Source organism: Medicago sativa, chromosome 3, assembly GCF_051527215.1.
Source record: "Medicago sativa cultivar Bolivia chromosome 3, Bolivia_mono, whole genome shotgun sequence".
Lineage (NCBI taxonomy): Eukaryota > Viridiplantae > Streptophyta > Magnoliopsida > Fabales > Fabaceae > Medicago > Medicago sativa.
Genome location: NC_140751.1, coordinates 76,601,775 through 76,617,174, shown reverse-complemented (window position 1 = coordinate 76,617,174; position 15,400 = coordinate 76,601,775). Strand labels below are relative to the sequence as shown.

Here is a 15,400-nt window from a genome sequence, read left to right as displayed (position 1 = left end):
TCTACTCTTCCAAGAAGACAGGCGAGTTTGCATTTTTTCAATTATGAAGTTAAAGTCGCTTCTTTTGGGGCGGCCTTGAAGCATAGGAAAGCCCAAGTACTTTCCAAGAGAAGGAGTGCTTTGGATTCCAGAAATGGTGGTGAGACTAGTTATTTTTCCATGGGGTGTACCTGATGAATAATAGGCTCTTGACTTGGCAATATTGATTCTCAATCCCGAAGCTCGGCTGAATTTATCAAAAAGATTGTGGATGAAATGAAATTGAGAGCTCTTCGCCTTAGTGAAAAGGAGGACATCATCTGCAAAGAGTAAATGAGAAATCCGAGGCCCCCTATCTGTGATTTGAATCGGATCCCATCTCCCTTGATTAACAGCGGCACTAATAGCAACAGAGAGCTTTTCCATGCAAAGAATGAAAAGATAAGGAGACAAAGGATCACCCTGTCTGAGACCATGAGTAGGCTTGAAAGAAGGAAGTTTGTTCCCATTCCATAAGATAGAGAAGCTGGAGGATGAAACACAATGCATGATGAGCTTGATGGTGATGTCAGGGAAACCAAAATCATGGAGGCATGAGCTAAGGAAGTCCCAGTTGACGTTGTCAAAAGCTTTTTCCAGGTCAAGCTTGAAGGCTACAAACCCCTTCTTCCTTTTAGACCGCTTCATGAAATGCAAAATTTCCTGCAAAACAATAGAATTATCTGAAGTACCCCTACCAGGCAGAAAACTGCTTTGGTAAGGGCCAATAATGTTAGTAAGAATAGGCCTCAGTCGGTGAACCAAGACTTTTGTGATTATTTTATAGATAACATTGCAGAGACTGATGGGTCTGAAGTCTTTGAATGAAGTGGGGGGGTCAATTTTAGGAATGAGTGCAATGAGAGTGCTTGAGATCTCCGGATCAAAATAACCTGTTTGGAAGGCTGTTTGGACCATATGAAAAATATCATCTCCAACAATATGCCAGTATTGTTTGAAGAAGATACAATGGAAACCGTCAGGTCCGGGGGCTTTGTAAGGCTTCATAGACTTAAGGGCAGCAAATACTTCATTTTTGGTAATGGGAGAGGTTAGAGAGGTTTTCCCTTCGGCATCAATGGTGGGGTGTGCTCCTTCGTTGAAAGATCGGTTCTGGTTGGGATGGTTACCACTGAAAAAGTTCTTAAAATAATTTTGGGCCTCTTCTTGGAGTGTGTCGCTATCTGAGGTCCAAGTACCACAAGGGAGCTGAAGCCGGTGGATTCTATTTCTCTTCCTTCTAATGATAGTTTGGGCATGGAAAAAAGCAGTGTTTTTATCTCCAAATTTGACCCACTTGTCTCTTGATTTTTGGTACCAAAGCATTTCTTCTTGGAAAAGAATGTGGTTGTATTCTTGTTGCAACTCTTTTTCAAGGAGGGAGTGACGAGCGGAGTCGACTCTTTCAAGATAATTTTGGATGCCTTTGAGGCGACTTTCTATATGCTTCTTTCTTTGGAAAATGTTTCCAAAAACTTCATGATTGAAGGTGATGGAGTTGTCCTTAACTTTTGTCAAAGACGCCGTGATGTTGTTGTTGGAGGGAAGCCAAGATCTTTTAACCAAATCCGCATAATCATTGTGGTCGATCCAAGCTGCTTCAAAACGGAATGGTCTTGAGCCTCTAGAAAGAGGGAGGCCACCAAATCGGAGAAGTAGAGGATTGTGATCAGAATGAAATCTACAAAGGACTTCCACAAAAGCTTCAGGGAAAGACATACGCCATTCAACATTTGCAAGGCCTCTGTCAAGCTTTTTGGAGAGAATGCGGATGCCGTTGTTATTTCTGTGCCAAGTAAAACGACCGCCTGTAGTTGTGAGGTCAAGAAGGTTGCAAATATTCATGAAATTGGAGAAGGTGGCAGCACGGTTGTGGTGGAAGATTCCCCCTCTTTGATCACTGGGGAGAAGTGTTTCATTGAAATCACCTATGAGAATCCAAGGTATATTAGTTGAATGGCTGATATTGACAAGATGAGACCAGAGGTTGGGGCGTAAGGTAGGGTTGGGGCTTGCATAAATACAAGTGCAGCAAGTGTTGGCACTACCACGGCTAATTGAGAAGGTTATGGAGTGACGGTTTGAATCAAGGACATTAGTGGTGATGTTGGTAGCCGAGTGTTTCAAAAGCCAAATTCCTCCAGAGTGGCCATTAGCTTCAATGATATGTATAGGAATGTAACCATTGTTAGACCAGAAAGAGGAAAGTCTGCTAAAAGGAGCATGAGTTTCATAGATAGCCATGAGTATTGGAAAGGAAGACATGGTCACGTAATTGCCCTAAGCTGCAATACTCTTGATGATGTGCAAGTGGAACAAATTGCTACTTCAGAAAATCATGATTCCCAAGGTATTGGAAAGGAAGACATGGTCACGTAATTGTTACCTCCTCTGGTCTCCTCTTGTCTTCTTTGTTATGGAAGCTCTCCTAGATATCTCCATCCTCTCTTGGAATATTAGAGGGGCTCAAAATCATAATGCTAGAAGACATTTGAATCAAAACTTGCGTATGAGTATGAATATGATGATATGAGTAGAAATTTTGATTTTTTTATATGCAAACAATTTTGAGCGGAGGCCATTAATAACCTCCGATTTTTTTGTTCAAAAGAAAAACCCTCAGATTTTTCACTTGTTTTTTAATGATAGTAACCAAATTGCACTGGTTAAAATTTAATGATAGTACCAATATTGAACTTGTTCATATAATATTTTTCAAAAACAATTTTTTATTCTCTCACTCTAAATAATCACATCATCTTTCGCTTAGAAATATTTATAGATGTGTGACTCATCTCAATGAAAGTTATTTTTTGAAAAAGTTGTTTCGATAAAAGATTAAAAATTGATGCACAAAAATGAGTTATCCAAATTACTAATTTAGATATAAACTTAAATTGCCCTTACTTTGGGTGTTCACTCTGGAAGAGATTGTTGAGTTAATTATCCTAATTCTCGTAGAGCTAGTTCACGAACTCATTTTACGTAAAAGGATGTTGTGACTGTTCTGCTGAAATTTTAGACTGTTTGGTAAAAAAAAACTGATATGTTATCGTATAACAGATATTTATAAGCCGATAAGCTAGTTGATTGAATTTGTAGTGTTTGATAAAATTAGCAGTTAAAGTATCTTATTAATATGAAATCACAAAAAAAAGTTAATATTTATTTTTTCCAATTAAGATTGCAGGGGTAAAATTGAGAAGAAAATTGATGATAATCTATTAACTTTAAACTATAAGTTACTTGAAATAACATAAAAAAAAATGGTATAAGCTCAAAAATAAGCTATAAGCTCATGAAAAAATGTCAGTGACTAATTTTTTAGCCATATGAACTTATAAGTTATAAGCTATATAATCCATAAACTCAAATATGTGTCTTACTAAAGAGAACCTTAGCCTCTCCCTCACTCCCCTTCACACTAGAGTTAAAACGGCGGGAAATGATACGGGACAATAACAACATGAATTTTATTTAGCTATACAGGTTACAAATAAACTAGACCATCGACCCGTGCTAACGCACGGGTCATATGGAAGGTAATATTTAACGGTAATAGGTAACAAAATAGTTTAGATTAATGTCATGATTGTCATATAGTATTTCATAATATTAAGAAGCATAAACGTTAGTACTGTACCATAACATAATTTTCCATGACATCGTTCTTGATACCGTAACGTAACATAATAGGTTAAGTATAGTAAGACGGGTTATCATTTATAAGTAAGAGATTATGTTAAGTATAGCGAGACGGGTTAACGGTTATTCCTTTCCAAAAAAACAGCATATAATTAGGAACATAATTTTATTTTACTTTAGATAAACATTAAATGCAAAAGTGTGGAGGGAAAAATTAGGTTAAAATTATGTTAAGTATAGCGAGACGGGTTAACATTTATAAGTAAGAGATTTCCAAAAAAAATAGCATATAATTAGGAACATAACTTTAGATAAACATTAAATGCAAAAGTGCAAGGGAAAAATTAGGTTAAAATTAGGTTAAGTATAGCGAGACAGATTAACATTTATAAGTAACGTAACATAATAGGTATAAGTAACGTAACATAATAGGTTAAGTATAGCAAGACGGGTTAACATTTATAAGTAGGAGATTAGGTTAAGTATAGCAAGACGGGTTAACGGTTATTCCTTTCCAAAAAAACAACTTATAATTAGGAACATAATTTTATTTTACTTTAGATAAACATTAAATGCAAAAGTGTGGAGGGAAAAATTAGGTTAAAATTAGAGATGACATTTTGCATAAATTAAATCTAAGGTTAATATAGTAAAGTCACGGGAAAAAATTAGGTTAAATCTAGGACTAATATTGTGTCATGGGTTAACATTTAGAAATAAGACATGACATTTTGCATAAGTTAAATCTAGGGTTAATATAGTAAAGTCATGGAAAAAATTAGGTTAAATCTAGGGTTAATATTGCATCACGGATTAACATTTAGAAATAAGAGAATATTAGGTTAAGTTGCTGCAAACCTACTAGAACTAATAAATAAGGATGCTAAAAAATGTCATCATAAACTCAAAATACTTTTGAAAATGTTAGCAATCAATAAAAATATTTTTGTCAAAAACTATACTCAAAAACCTTGTCGGAACCAAAAATATATAAGCTTATATAAAATAAAAAGGAAGAAACAGGTACAGAGTCAATGGACAGCAGTTTTTGATGAAAACTAGAAACAAAAAGCCATGCCATCAAATTACTATTTTCATTCAGATACATATGAAGAATAATAAATAACAGGGCACCGGCCATCCAACTTTTTCTTTCCCCAGCCTCAAAAAAATGAGGCATGGTCTTCATTGTTCCTAGCCCTGCCCAATGCCTACCGACCATCAGAACATAACTGATGCAACTGCAATTACCATTCAAAACTCAAATCATCCAAAACCTGCACTACATATATCCCAATATGACTGAACAAAGCACCAATACGTATGGGCTTCTGATGGAGCACAAAAACCATCTTTGAAGTAGAACCACTACTCATTAACAGCTTCTAATCAAAACCACCACTCTAACTAGCGTCGAGAGAAGTTTCCACCACCTCGTCTCGAGTGAGTTTGACTTCTCTCCCTAAATCTTCCCCCAGCCTGATAATTACCATCTTCAGGCCGTTCAGAGTAGTCTGATTTGCTGTCACCAACATGTGGCCCATTAGTTTGATACTCATGATGATTATGAAAGTTTGGACCTTGTCTTTCCCGGTTACCAGGTTGGTTATGATGATGCCACTCATCTTGCGCAGTTGTTTCCCAGTTTCCCTGAGATTCATGTCCCTTTCCAAAACGGTTTTGGTTTCCATTTCTGCGTCCTCCAGATGATGGACGTTGCTGATGCCTAAAATCCATACCTGGTCGAGCCAGCTCACTTGAGCTAGCAGCTACCTGATTCGAGGAGTGGGGACGGCCTTTTGGTGGAGCATTTCTAGTCTCTCTTACAGTCCCTGGATTCCCTAAATTTGAAGCATCCCCACTCTTTGACTTCTCCGGAACTGATTGGCTCGGAGGTTGTGCTGTAAGAGTGCCAGACTCATTGTCTTGACCATCTGAAAATGATACACCACCAGCAGCATGAGCCGACTCCTTTCTCTTGGGCCTGTTACCTCTCGGATTATTAGTTGATGCCTGAAATTTGGGTTGCCAATGAGATGAAATACGATCTCCAGTACTTTGACTTTCCATGGAAACAGCATTGAGATCTGGTTGATTTTGCTCAAACGATGATAGCAATGTTTCAGTTTTCCCTGTGTCCCCAGCATTTTTCTTCTCATCAACTTCATGGTTCACCCCAGTGCCCTTCTGTCGTCTAAAAGGAACCTGCCTCTCCCTGCCATCTGGTTTACTAGTGTCATTGGCATGCTTTGAATGCCCTCTCAACAAGCTTGTTTCAGACACATGCAATTGCTGACGCTCCATTGGTATCTGAATATTTTGACAGGAATTTGAACCATGGTTCACTCCATCTTGCATGTCATGCATATCATTTGATTCTATTGAATTCCTTTGCCGCCATGATCCATGTGCTTTTCCCTTCCAAGCCCTACTCTGCCTGCTATCTCCATTTTTAGATTCCATTACAGAACCCATTTTTCCAACACCTGAAATAGCATGCCTAGTATTCTGGGGACCATGAGGACCAGAATCAACTCTTTCAACACAGTCATCTGCTGGAACTTGACTTATCGAGGGCACCACTTGTTGTAAATTTCCTTGCTGAGCCATTTCTTTTGCAACAGGTTTTGGAACATATCTCTCCATTTCAGCCCTCTTATTTTTTAAACTATGCACCTGCTGATCACTCTTTGCAGGAACAATTGCCTCAGTCTTACTTTTCTCACTTGATTCATCCAAGATCTCTATGTTGTTTGGTGGTTTAACAGGTGCCCACATCAAAACATCACACCCATGGGATTTTTCTGATTGTCTATTAGCCTGCAAGCTTCTTGGCATCCTACGAGAATGCTGTGATTTCAACTGGCCATTCATTCTACCATAAGGTTCTTCATTTTCTATATATCTTTGGTCTGAGCCCTGATCTAATTCGACGTCTTTTCTGGCTTTATTTTCAACAGAGCTTCTAGAAAGATTGACTTCCTTTGCAGTTGCTGATGGTAATGCAGCCACGGACAAAGGCTCTTCAACTTTCTGTTTGTTTTTACTATTCCTGCTATTCTTCCTTTTCTGGTTTACAGGCGACTCAACCGTAGAAGTTGAATTCATGGGTAAGCCTGAGCTGAAGGTTGAAATAACTTCATTTGTACCAGCAGCAATGCCAGAAGAAACATTAACATGAGCCACTGTGTGATTCTCAACTTTTGGGACATTTGAGGTTGTAGAAACATTCAAAGTCTTCTCTTGAGAAAGATTATTTTTATGTTTATAGCCCGCTCTTTTCTGCCTTGATGTGACATTGTTATGAACCTGTAAAGCGTTAGTGGCATCAGCATAATTAACATTGTGGAACAAGGTCGCTGATTTATTGTGATTCAGAACAGGTTCTTTGTCGGCATTCTTTACTGTCTCTAAAGGTGTTTCACTGGACAAGATGGGTGCTTTTTGAACTCTGTTAATGTTGGCATCACTGACCTGACAGGCATCATTGTCATTAGGCATTACAGATGAAGCGGCTGCTCCAGAAGGTTGAAATGCTTCTTGCTTATTCTGTAGGGCAGAATTTGCATCATGCACTTTCTGTGTTGACCCTTCCACGGCTTGTGTGCGCTTGTTTACCTCGCCTAACTTCACTAGACTTTTAGCCTTTTGCTTTTTAGGCCGCTCCACCTCTTCCTCCTGCCGTTGCTTAGTCTGTTGCTTGGCCAACTCTTTTGTATTATTAGCATGCTGAAGAGTTTCAAAGTGTACAAGATTTCAATGTAAAGCATAGCAAGCAGTAAGTACAGAAATGGTGTGTGCATTACCTGTGCATGGTTATCAGCTGAATTAGCCAAGTTTTGCATAGACTCTCCTTCGCGCCCTACTTGGCTATAGGACCCAGACCTTTCGTAGGCCTCAACAGATATTTGATGCTCACCAACAAGAATGTTAGTTGCATCCAACTGTGCACCTGATGAAGTTGAAGAATCTATGACCCCAGACTTCTTTCGCCAACCATCAGCATCTTGAGTATCAAGTCTTCCCTTACGATGATTGCCTCTGCCTTGCATGCCATGAGAAATATGCCTGTGGATAAGCATTTCAATATATTCACCACGGTAAATGACCCACAATTAAAGCAGTTAATATAAAAAAAATGGCTAACCTGGATGTGGCTGTTCCACTGACTGATGATGATTCAAAATTCTTTTCGCCTCCAAAAGCACCCACTCCACGAGCAGTTGGATTTTTAACTTCAGTGGCAAGGGTTGTATCAGGAAACACAACACCAGCACTGCCTTCATTTTCCGCATGGCTATCAGGATGGAACTTATTCCTCCTCTCCTCCTTACTTTTAGTAGATGAATTATCCCTGGCTTTTGCATTTAAACCCTCTATCTTTTGAATCAGAGAGGAATCTTGAGGGGAGGGCAATCTTGATGAAGTTTCTAGTGTATTAGAAACTACACCATCCAATTTCCTTGATGCAATATTATCATTATTAAAGCTTCTGGTGCTTTCAAGTGATTTGGCATTGTTTACAAAACTAGATCCTTGATTTCCCGATGTTTGAGAAGAAGCTTCTTTGCCATGAGCACTTGTCCTCCTTAAATCTGTCTTCATGTTCCTAATATGATCATTCTCCTGGACAGACATTGTCACTTGGTCCCTCATATCGACAAATGATTCATTAGTTTTTAACGAGTCCTCGCAGTTTGTTGGCTCGTTTTTCCCATCCCAGTTGTTGTGTTGTTTAAGAAGAACCCTGTAGGGTCCGACAGTATCAGGAGTGTGGCTCGATTCTACCGGTTCTGAGGCCAATGGCTTTACCGCAGGATCATGTCCACCAGATCTACCATGTGAATTGCCAGGCTCATGTGGATTCTGACTTGAGTTCCTATTATAAACAGGGGCTCCAGCTGCCATTCCCATGAAAGGGACATCACGATCGTTTGAATTACAATAGCCCATTGGAGGACCATAGTAGCCTTCATAGGCCATTGGGCCAGGAAAAAAACCAGGTCTCAATGGCATACCTGGAGGAATGTAAGCATCAGGCATATGAGGTGGCCTGTAAAGTTCTCCATTATTATGCTGCCCTCTTGGACCACTTCCAGGAGGAGGAACTTGAGGTGGATTGGTGAGACCATTAGGTGGAAATTGTGGACGATAAAATGGAAATGGTTCCATTGGAAATCCACCTGGAGCAAAAGGAGGACCATTAGGTGGACCTCTGAACCAAATATCACGTTGATGGTTATTTACTGGAGCACCACGCCAAACATCAAAGTGTTGAGGAGGAATATTATGATAAGTCTGGAGATTCCCTGGCCATTTCTCTATTCCAGGCCTCATACCACCCTCATTAAAAGCTTGATAGTCTCTTCTCCAAGAATTTATAGCTTCACCCTTTGCATTATCATGAACAGGAACATCATCTATGACACAAGCAACACATAATCATCACCATCAATGATAGATCACAAAACCTAGAAGCAGAAATAGGCAGTAACAAAACCAAACAGAACCAACACCAAATTCAGACGAAAAACCACATCAACACATTAATATAACAGCAAGAGCCTGAAGACGAACCGACAGTTGAGGTCTCATTTTTCTCTCTCCGAAGTCCAGAAGAAGAGTCTGGTCGAATATGAGAACCGTGATCTGCCAATGGTTGATAAATTTTTAATCAAAACTCGAGACAACAATTAACATCTCTGAAGACACTCTTTCTTTCTCAACTATTTTAAACAAAACTACTAACAAAGCAGCAAAAACAGTGAAACAAAATATAGTGTAAACATGATTAATAAACAAAAGCAAATTTTAATTCAATACTTATAGTACCATACTGATATGTATATAAGAAAATCAATGTAAACCAAAATAAGATGTGCCACCCGTAATCTTTTCATATTTTATTAAAGGAATTTTATTAAAAAAAAAATAGTATAAAGCTAATAAGACATTCTTACAAGTAAAAAGCAAAAGAAAACACCTAGAAACCAAGAGAAAAAGTCAAGTAATCGAGCATCCCAATCTCTTTTCATGTCTTACCTGACCAAAAAATACTCCGGAACCAGAACATGACAGACTGTGGGAAAAATGCAAATTTCTAATAAAATAATTCAAGTTTCTGGGTGCATATTCACACAGCAACTGCTAGGAGTTCAAGGAGTAAATTGAAAGGTGTGTCTGAGACAGGGCAGGGCATTGGATATTACAGCAATCACTTGTCAATGGACAACGTATGCAGTGTAAAACTATAAAAATCTAAAAATACAAAGGCATCTAAAGACAAAAGAAGGCATCTGAAGACAAAAGAAGGCAGCACTACTATCAATGTTGATAATAGTTATGCATAATAAGCTACCTTGCAACTCAACATCATGTACAGATTTGTCCTTCTCAGAACCAAGAGTAGGAAAATCTCCAGTGCTCAAAGAAAAATCATCATTCTTGCGTTGTGTAATTCCCTACATTAGGACAGTGGTACAATATCAGACACATGAAAAATCACCTTCCATAACATCCCTGGAATTAGTAATTACAACAATAACTTGAAAGAAATTTGGAAAGATTGTATTCTTTAGTTAATGATACAGAGATGGTTAACATTGTATAGGTTTAAGCCGATAAAGGAAAATAAATGAGAAAATCAGTTCAAACAAGAGAAATAAATCAGTAAACCTGTACAGCAATATATTGTCCTAAATTGGCGTTTTTTACATTTACAAATTACAATATTCCCCCTTGAGATATATCTCATTCTCACCTTGCTAGTAAGATCCTAAAAGCACCCTTAAGCAATCCCTTGGTACATTTCCAAACAATCACAAAGGAAAATATATTCCGGTTACAAGTCTTCTACAAATCTCTCCATGATTAAGTTCCAGTCTATCTCAATGTGTTTTGTTCTGTAATCCAGAACAATATTTTGGGATATTGTGATGGCTAATTTATTGTCAAGAAACAGTTTCATGGGAACATCATACTTCATACTCAAATCATTCAATATAATCTTCATCCACATTACAATATCTTGCAAGTTACAGCAACCTGGAACCATAGCTCAAAATTTAGCTTTTACACGCTGAGCAACTACAGTATGCATCTCTTCCATGTTAATAGTTTCCAAGTAGAAGAAACATAACAACCAGATGCCGACCTTCAATCAGTAACTGATCTTCATGGCAAAATTTCCACTATTTGGAAAGAAAAAAAGTCTTATTTTTGGCACGGTTGTTGGGTATTAAGATATTAAGAATCTAACGCTTAACCTGAAATGATCTTATCCTAGAGTCATGCCTGAATTGGCTTATAATGTTAAAAGTGTATGGTAGATCAGATTTGTATGTGCCAAGCCAACAAAGGTTTCCCTAGTAATCTCTGACGCTGAGCCTTGCCTTATTAGTCTTGGGAAGTTGGGACACTTTCCGTCATTTCCCACAATATTTTCTAAAGCATGGTTGCCAATCTAGATATTAGTGTGGAGCATCTGACAGCAAGACTGCAGCTAAATAGGTCAAAGATTATGGATACCTAATTAATCTTCCATCCTTATATATAATATGGACACCTAATTAATCTTCTATAACTATATATAAAGGGGATTCATGATTTTGGAGTGACTTTTTCACTTCCAATTTTATCCTTCATTTAAACTATTACATTTACAAATGTATCCCTTTTACTTTATTATTTAACTTATTAATTAAAAAAAGATTACATCCCATTAAAATAGGAACAGCAACACTACAATAGGAATTTAACTTATTAATTAAGAATTAGTTAAACCCCAATAAAATAGGAGCAACACCACTACAATAGGAACGCTATTTGACACTATTGAAAGAGTTCATTTTAATCTTATTTGTCAAACATATCTGATCGTAATATATACAATTAAGCGCAGTGGAAAAGCGGATAGACAGGCATGTTAGTGAATCTTTACACTAGTAATTTCTAATACAAATATTTAAACCCTCAATTTTTAAAAAAGAAAGATACCATAGTTACGACAGAGAAATTATCAACTAAAAGCCAAAAAGAATGAATAAAATAGTTAACAACAACAAACTTTAATTAAAAAAAATGGTGCAATTAATAGAAAAAGATACGCGATAATTAGGACCCGTTTGATGATCGGGATAGGATAGAGACATTATATGAATATAGCGGTGGTGATTCATTAGAACGAATTGGGGTTCATCATAATGAATCCAAATTCATCGGTGTTCAAGATGAGATTCATTTTACAAAAAAAAAAAAAAATGCACACTAGAGATTCGTCTCAAATCGAGATACAACTCGCATGCATCATAAGATACTAATATGAGATATTGTTTAGATATGCTAACACTTTCATTAACCAAGAACTTACGCCCACTGACAAGATATGTATCATTCCCAAGCCATATAAAGATAGAAGATGTAAAATGGAAATTTGTTAACTACAAGAGAATAAAACCCCATATCAATTGTTGTCATTGTTGATGCAACATCTTCAGCATTGATTAAATCAATCTATTGATCTTTTAACACCATATAAGTGATTAACCGTAAATAAGAACAGAAGCTTACCAGTGTCTCTGTAGTTCTAGCCCCATTCCATGCCACTGAGTTTTCACCCACGTGTTCAGCAAATCGAGATAAGTGTGAGCTACCAAGTCTTGTTTCAGCACTGCGAGGACGCAATGATGTTTGTGAAGTCTGATTTGATGTTGGCGGCCCCGATGCTGATGAAGGCCGAGAGCTTGAACCCCATGCACTAGTAGTAGTTAGTTCAGAAGCCATATCACTGCCAGAAGTTGAAGGTCGCGTGCCACTTCCACCAGATGATGGACGGGCACTGAGATGACTGGGTGAACTAGCCCCAGCATTGGCATTGGGAGACAAAGAAGAACCCCATGCATTTGATGCAGAAGATGATGATTTACTGCCCCAGCCAAGGGTACCCCTAAACAATACAAGACAACACAAGAATCAATTATCTAATCTAGAGGAACAAAAGCAGCAGAAAAATATATATTAGTCGGCTCAATAGAATATTTACTCACTTGGGCACTATCTCCACATTTGGGTCCAGACCATGATTTTCTAACCTTAAAACAAAAGAAAATAAGCAAGTTTAGATCATGGAAAAAAAAAACACTAGATAACTGAGACGGCAAATAATTGCACTAGAAATCAAATACCTCTGACTGGGTAAGTTTATAGGTTTTGGAACTACAACTTTCCCTAACACGGTCATGCCACCTCTTCTGGTGGAAGAGGTCAACCTGCGCAGTATTATCATCATTAATATATATATTCAGTGTATTGATAAAAATGCATTTATGTGCAAATGGAAGGATGAAAATTTGAAACCTCCTCGCTTAAGGAAGCTAGTGGTTAGCATCAGAATCATATGATCATAAAAACAGTTGATTTTCTACAAGGATGTATCACAAGATGATATGCATAACAAGGCACAAATTAGCTTTTGAATACCCAAATCCCTCCTCACTAGCCCAATTCTAGGGGCTTCCAATGCACACAATTCCAAAATTACCTTCGATCCCCACTCAACATACTTGAAGTCATAGCCTGGTTGTCGCGACACGATCATTCAAGCCAATTTAAGGACCTAATAAAAAGATACAGAGAGAACGACAATTCCGTCAATATGATATATTGCAATTATTTGTATATATTTGCAATTATGACATTACCACTAAATTTCAGAGAGGGAGAGCAGGATTGAACTCTTCCTTAAATGCTATTAATTCTATTAAACTATTCAAGAATGACATAGGGTGATTTATTATAATATGGTTAAATTAAACTATTCAAGAATGACATAGGGTGACTTATTATAATATGGTTGTCTTGTAGCAAAAAATTCTCGACAACCAATCTCAATATCAATAGTCCCAAAGTTATCAACCCTTATTCTCAATAAAAACTAAGGACACATGTATCTCATAATATTATAGCTGTGATTGTATGCTACATCTCGTCCAAAATACCATTCTTATTGCATTGTTTTGATCTTTCATCACCACATTTGACAACTAATCTAAATAATTGAGCAATCAAACTGAAAATCTCAAACATAATCGAGAAGTTCAGTTGTTGATGACACCCATCTATCACTACCCAAATTATTTGACTAAACTAACCTTTCTTTTAAGAATTGTCAAATAGCGGCTATAGCAGTGCTATCGCGCTAAAGCGTAGTCGAATTTTAACAAACCACTATTCCTCCTTGCTACGCGATTAAGAACATGTTGTCGAATAGCGGTAAAATTAATAGTAACGCCATAGCCCTTCAGTAAAGGGGCTACAACGTTGGTTTTTCTGTTATTGTTCTATGCTACAGGACTAACTACGACGTGTTGTTGTTAGATAGCGGTTATAGTAACGCTATAGCACTTCAGCATAGCCCCTGCAACACCGGTTTTTTCGTTAACACGTGTATAAAATTTCCCCTACAACACCGGTTTTTTCCGTTACCACGTGTACAAAATTTCCACTAAGGCATTAATAGTCTAATTGTCTTATCTACCAAATCAACTAGTGCATACTATAATACTAAAAACATATATAACAACCTCGCTCATTTTATTTTTTACCATATCATAGCTTCAATTCTGTTAACAACACTTAATGAATACAATTACTAGCTCTTACTACAAATCACAAAAATTGACATGTGCTATAACAAAGTCCATCAAATAACACATTTTCAGACACGTTTACATTCAAATCCAATGATAATAATAATAGCAGTGATCTTCGCGCGAATCAAACACTTTCACAATCTTATCCATAAACAAACCTAACCGTTTACAGAAAAGTGGATCCAACAATCACATGCATATGATAACAATTTCCAAGTGTTAAGCATGGTCCGAATGAAAATTATAAAAAAAAAAAATTAAGAAGTTGTTAAATATCGTTTGCAATTGAATTTGAATGCACGATTAACGATTTTTGATAGGAAAATTATCTTGCCTTGAATGATGAAAGGAAAGGGAAGTGGTTCGTGGAAACCCTAGCGAAGCGATTGGAGAAAAAACGGAAGAGATAACGAGGTTGGAGAATATGAGTTTCAGAGAGAAAGAGATCTAAGAGAGTGGTGAGTTTCGGTTACGATAACGGTTTTGATTTTGGATCGTAAGAGAAAATTGAAGATAGAAGAAAAAATAGAAAGAGAGAAGAAGCTTAACCTGAAACCTGGAACAGTCGAATTAGTTCGTAAGATGTGTGCTTTGCGTATGATATCAATTTTCACTCTTCCCTTGGCCCCGTAACTATATATATTATTATTATAAAATTTCATCAAACTATATATTATAATTTTTAGTTAATTTTTGTATTTTTTTAAGATGAGAATTTTTGTGATTTTAACATTTGTTACACTTTCATGTCGAGCTTCGCTCAGTTGGTATGGACAATGTATAATATATGCAGGGGTCTGAGGTTCAAATCTCAACCACCGCCAAAAAAAATTTGTTAGACTTTCATTGATTAATAAAATTATTTTTAACGTAAACACAAATGTGTTTGAATGAGAATATTTCATACCTTTAAGTATATAGTAATTTTTTTTCTAAAAAAAAAGTATATAGTACATTTAAAACACTATATAAAGTTGTTTTTGTAAGTTACAAGTTAAATTTTAGTTTCAAAGATTTGATAAGTTGAAACGTACTCAAACACACAATTATTTACTTAGGATTTGCTAAGTATTGTCGTTAGACTTTCT

At 36.9% G+C, this 15,400-nt stretch overlaps 1 protein-coding gene across 24 annotated transcripts; it reads right to left on the bottom strand.

Moving 5' to 3' along the window:
• Nucleotides 1-4,640: 4,640 nt before the first annotated feature.
• On the bottom strand, nucleotides 4,641-14,923 carry MOS1 (modifier of snc1). Of its 24 annotated transcripts, none has more exons than XM_085754043.1 (11): nucleotides 14,647-14,923; nucleotides 13,202-13,276; nucleotides 12,846-12,929; nucleotides 12,708-12,752; nucleotides 12,232-12,607; nucleotides 10,022-10,124; nucleotides 9,241-9,312; nucleotides 7,811-9,083; nucleotides 7,470-7,731; nucleotides 7,138-7,392; nucleotides 4,641-6,972 (listed from the first exon to the last, which is right to left on the bottom strand). In XM_085754043.1, the coding sequence occupies exons 2-11, from the start codon at nucleotides 13,231-13,233 to the stop codon at nucleotides 5,071-5,073; spliced, it is 4,404 nt and encodes a 1,467-aa protein (XP_085610169.1). In that variant the 5' UTR covers nucleotides 13,234-13,276; nucleotides 14,647-14,923; the 3' UTR covers nucleotides 4,641-5,070. The 24 variants fall into 24 exon arrangements, with proteins under 24 accessions (XP_085610169.1, XP_085610173.1, XP_085610171.1 ...); XM_085754047.1 differs by having other exon boundaries at nucleotides 7,138-7,356; XM_085754045.1 differs by having other exon boundaries at nucleotides 7,470-7,704.
• Between the last annotated feature and the right edge of the window lie 477 nt (nucleotides 14,924-15,400).

Coding starts and splice junctions, on each gene's coding strand:
- MOS1 (XM_085754029.1), bottom strand. CDS start 13,233: ATGACTTCAAGTATGTTGAGTGGGGATCGAAG. Junction 12,930..13,201: donor ATGTTGAGTGGGGATCGAAG/GTAATTTTGGAA, acceptor AATACTGCGCAG/GTTGACCTCTTCCACCAGAA. Junction 9,313..10,021: donor ACATGATGTTGAGTTGCAAG/GTAGCTTATTAT, acceptor AACCATTGGCAG/ATCACGGTTCTCATATTCGA.